The sequence below is a fragment of the Pinus tabuliformis genome, chromosome 1_2 (genome assembly GCF_031772625.1).
Source record: "Pinus tabuliformis cultivar Carrire ecotype Pingquan chromosome 1_2, CPIR1, whole genome shotgun sequence".
NCBI classification, from domain to species: Eukaryota; Viridiplantae; Streptophyta; class Pinopsida; order Pinales; family Pinaceae; genus Pinus; species Pinus tabuliformis.
In genome coordinates this window covers 1,144,377,134-1,144,381,184 of record NC_142298.1, presented here as the reverse complement: position 1 = coordinate 1,144,381,184, position 4,051 = coordinate 1,144,377,134, and the positions used below count along the sequence as shown (strand labels likewise).

Genomic DNA, 4,051 nt, shown 5'->3' with positions numbered 1-4,051 from the left:
GCTCGAATCAATCCCAACTCTCCTTTTTCATCCTTTTAAATAATAATTATCATTTCGGTATGGTGGCATGGTATATGATAATGGGGTCGAAAATGAATGTAATGTCGTGTTCGCATATACAAAGTCGGCCTTTTGTAAGATGAGCAATTTGTAAGGGACGAATGAAGATATATATTAAAGTTTAATGAGATTCATTAAATATCTCGAGCACTGACACCTTGCTCCATTAGTCACACAGAGCAGTCATTGGATCATATTGGTTATCAGGCGCCAGAGACTTTGGAGGCAGTGAGCATTTTTCTTGTTTCCATTTCGGCATCAATGGAGAGGAAAACCCAATTTTGTGGAAACTGTGAGAATGCAAACGCCCCTTCACTTTGCGCAGCTTGCGTGAATAGCAATTTAAATGACAAGTATGAGGTTCTCAATGGCGCAAAACGTGAACGCGATTTGTTACAGAAAAAGTTGGAGGAGAAGCTTAAAGCCAACCGCGAGGCAGTCGAGCAGCAGCAGTGGAGACTGACCCATGCTCAAAACATTGCTCACCTCAAGGAAACACTTCGTCTCAAGCAGCATCAACTTTGTCCAGCAAAATCTGAAGTAGACGACAAAACAAATGAATTAAATACCAAAATGAAGGAACTACGTGAAGCCTGTACTATGTTAAAGGAGAAAAAAGCGCAAGAGTTGAAGTTGCATTCAGACAAAATTTGCGCCCAAAACTCAGCTCTCGCGGCACTCCAGGCAGAGCTTCTGCAAAATCAGTCTGTTGCAGTAAAACAGCTTTGCAAGATTTTCCCACTCGAGCATCTACATAAACGTGAGGATGGGAGAACCAGAGACGAATGGTGTAGTGGGAATCAATATTCGTGTGACCAAATTTGTAATGTTCCGTTGCCTCGAGGTGTTAATCCATATTCTGTTACACCACTACAACTTGGGGTATCGTTGGGCTATATGGTGCAACTTTTAGATCTTGTAACCCGTTACCTATATGCCCCAAAGCTTCTTCATTCTGGGTTTGCAGGTTCTTGTTCACGTGTGCGCCAAACAACTCCGCACTCACATTCTCAAAGGAAGCAGCAAGAGTACTATCGTCTTTTCTTTCCAAGGAAAACTTTTTTTACCCATGCGACTAAACTATTGAACTTTGACGTGCAGAAAGCTTTGGGCGAGGATGTGCAGAAAGGGTTATATCTTTTGAAAAAGGCTGTGGCTTGTGTCACTACCTATTATTTCAATTTATTTTCGATTCCTTTGCCGACTTCTGGTGTTTCCACTTTCGAAGCACTTCAAAAGATTTTGGAATTTATCGGTTCCAGAGATAAAGATGCTGTCGCTTTTCTGAAAGAAACAAAGTTACGGTGTGGAAGACCGAGGTTACAGATCCTGGAGTCATCATTATCAGATCCTCAAATCGCGGCCAGCAGGTTACAGGAGAGCGAAATGTGTAAAGATGAAAGGTTGATGGTCGTAGGGAGGGGAGATCATGGGGCAAGTGGCTGCAATGAGATGATTAGAAAAGCAAAAGATGATGCAGGATGGGAAGTATTGGAAGGTCTTTTGCTGCCGCCACCACCTTCACAATCAGAAGATGTTGAACAGTGGATTATGGCTCTGCACCCGGACAGCAGAAAGGGGAAGTGAGCCATTAGATTAAATTCGTGTTTTAGTTAGGTTTTATGTTTGTAATATTGTTATTTTGGTTGGTTTTTTTTAAGTTGGGTAGGAATATATTTATATATGTTTAAATGTTTATTTTGATGGGGGACAATACAAGACCTCAAGGTTTAGTAAGATTTTATTTCTATGACCATTATTAATTGAATTATTTTTAGAAAACATATGGTTTATATTGGTTGAGGAGGTTTTTTTATTCTTTATGAAGTTATTGGGTGACTTATTTATGTTACTTATCTTGGCGTTGTGCTTCATACTCACATTGGGCACAATGTGTACTTATGATTTCTCATAGTATTTTAAGTGTTTGGAGCATAACATAAATATTATCTTACTCTGGTGCATGAGTTGGAAACATTTTTTGGGGAGGGAATTTCCACTCTATTAGCTCTTTGGGCCAATTTGAAGATCCAATCTTGCTATGAATGAAACTTTACGATGAATTCAATGCATAATACAAGATGCCTAAAGAAATGAATCTCATCCATTATAAATAGGAGATAAAATGACCTCCGCTGTAATCTACCATGATACCAACATAACCATAAAACAAACTAATAATGAATTACTATTAACATAGGGCCCTAGGGACCTTAACCAACATAGCCATATAACAAACTAATAATGAATTACTATTAACATAGGGGCCTAGGGCCCTTGACAAATCCCAACTTGGATTAAGAGGGATTTCAAGTGTATTAAGACATGTTCAGGTTTTGTATTTAATATATGGGGGGATTTTGCATGCATTGATGTTATTTTTGCATATTTTATAATGAACTTGGATTATTTGTGCTTATATGGTGTTGCACTTATCTAGCTTAAAATACATGGATAAATATGCATTTTGGGGTTGAAAGGATAATAATGAGGATATACTACTTAGTGAGCAATGATTTCGTGCCTCCAATGTTCACCACATTAGAATGGATTAGAGGCGACGATGAATATGATCATCTACTAATGTTTATTAAGATTGTAAAAAGCCTGTTGAAAAAGACCAATCCCTTTAAATTTAAAACAAGCTATTTAGAGGACGAGGAATATGTAGAATTTGTTAAGGAGGCTTTATGTTAGTTTTGATGATGATTCTTGGAAGTCAACAATGTTTTAGTTTCTTGGGAAGAAAAACAAGATAAAGTATATGTTTACTAAGTGGGTTCGTGGGAAAAGGTTAAGGGATGAGAGGATCCACTCATCATAAGATTTGGAAGTTTTATTTGATCAAAGATTATAAGCAAAAGATAAAGGAGTTAGAGAGCATAAGAAATAAATTATTAGATGACTTAAATTTACAGGATTACAGTTAGAGTAGGGGAATAATAATAAATATGTAAATCATTAAATCTGTAAATCATTATTTTAATGTGAATTCCATTTGGTAAATGCCTAATATGGATGGGTCTATGCATAGTTCCTTCAAGGACATTGCTTCCTTGGGGGTTCGTCACTTTCAACAAATATACATGGGAGAGAAACACATTACTATTATGTAGTGGTTAGAATGACCAACTATTTACCAACATTTCTTATTGATGCAAAGAACCAACGGTTAAAGGAGAACAATGAGGAGGAACTTCAGCTAGTCATTCATAGTTTCCATAAGGATAAAAGCTTGGGACTTGATGGGAGTATGATTGAGTTTTTATTGGATTATATGACTCAATGGAGAAATACCTATTGAGAGTTCTTAATGAGTGTAACATAATGTTAGAAACATTTAATTTTATCTTCAATGCTTTGAATCAAAAGGCTAACATCTTTATGCAATTGTATTTATAAAAAAAATCAAAAGTGAATTCCATGAAAATCGAAGGAAATTTGTTAGTGAATATTTCCTTCACTAACAAATTTCCTTTTGGGAAGGTAAAAATTACTTTCATCGTTATTAAACTAGTACTTTCAAAATCCTGACCAAGTAAGTTGGATTCATGCAAGATTGATGATGCTTCATTTGGGCTTCAATGTAGATTTTGTCATTTGGGTCACAAGTTGCATCACTTTGTTATAATTTTTCCTCATCATCAATGGCTTTCCTCCATGGGCATAAAATTTCTAACCTCTCATTATTTCTCCGAGATTGTTGCTTTATGTTGGGTTATTTCAACATTAATCCCAATGTTGGGTCCCTATAATACTAGTGATTACCCCATTATTATTGTAGTTTATACCCCTTATTAATATTGTTGTGCTCATATTGCCCCCATATTGTTATTATTGTGCCCCATAGAATCCCTCTATTGTTATTTTTGTGGCTTTATATTATTATTGTTAGGTCGGCAGAATTATATTATGACCCCTTAGACTCCTATATATAGAAAGGAGGCCTTGTCATTTGAATCATCAAAGAATTGTTCATTTATGTAATGTA

At 36.2% G+C, this 4,051-nt stretch overlaps 1 protein-coding gene across 1 annotated transcript; it reads left to right on the top strand.

Moving 5' to 3' along the window:
- The first annotated feature begins 321 nt into the window (after positions 1–321).
- Positions 322–1,647, top strand: LOC149210252 (uncharacterized). Its single transcript, XM_089398912.1, has one exon. The coding sequence runs from the start codon at positions 322–324 to the stop codon at positions 1,645–1,647; it is 1,326 nt and encodes a 441-aa protein (XP_089255038.1).
- The last annotated feature ends 2,404 nt before the right edge of the window (positions 1,648–4,051 follow it).

What these genes read in the sequence shown, in the direction of transcription:
- LOC149210252 (XM_089398912.1), top strand. Translation starts at nt 322, where the DNA reads ATGGAGAGGAAAACCCAATTTTGTGGAAACTGTGAGAATGCAAACGCC.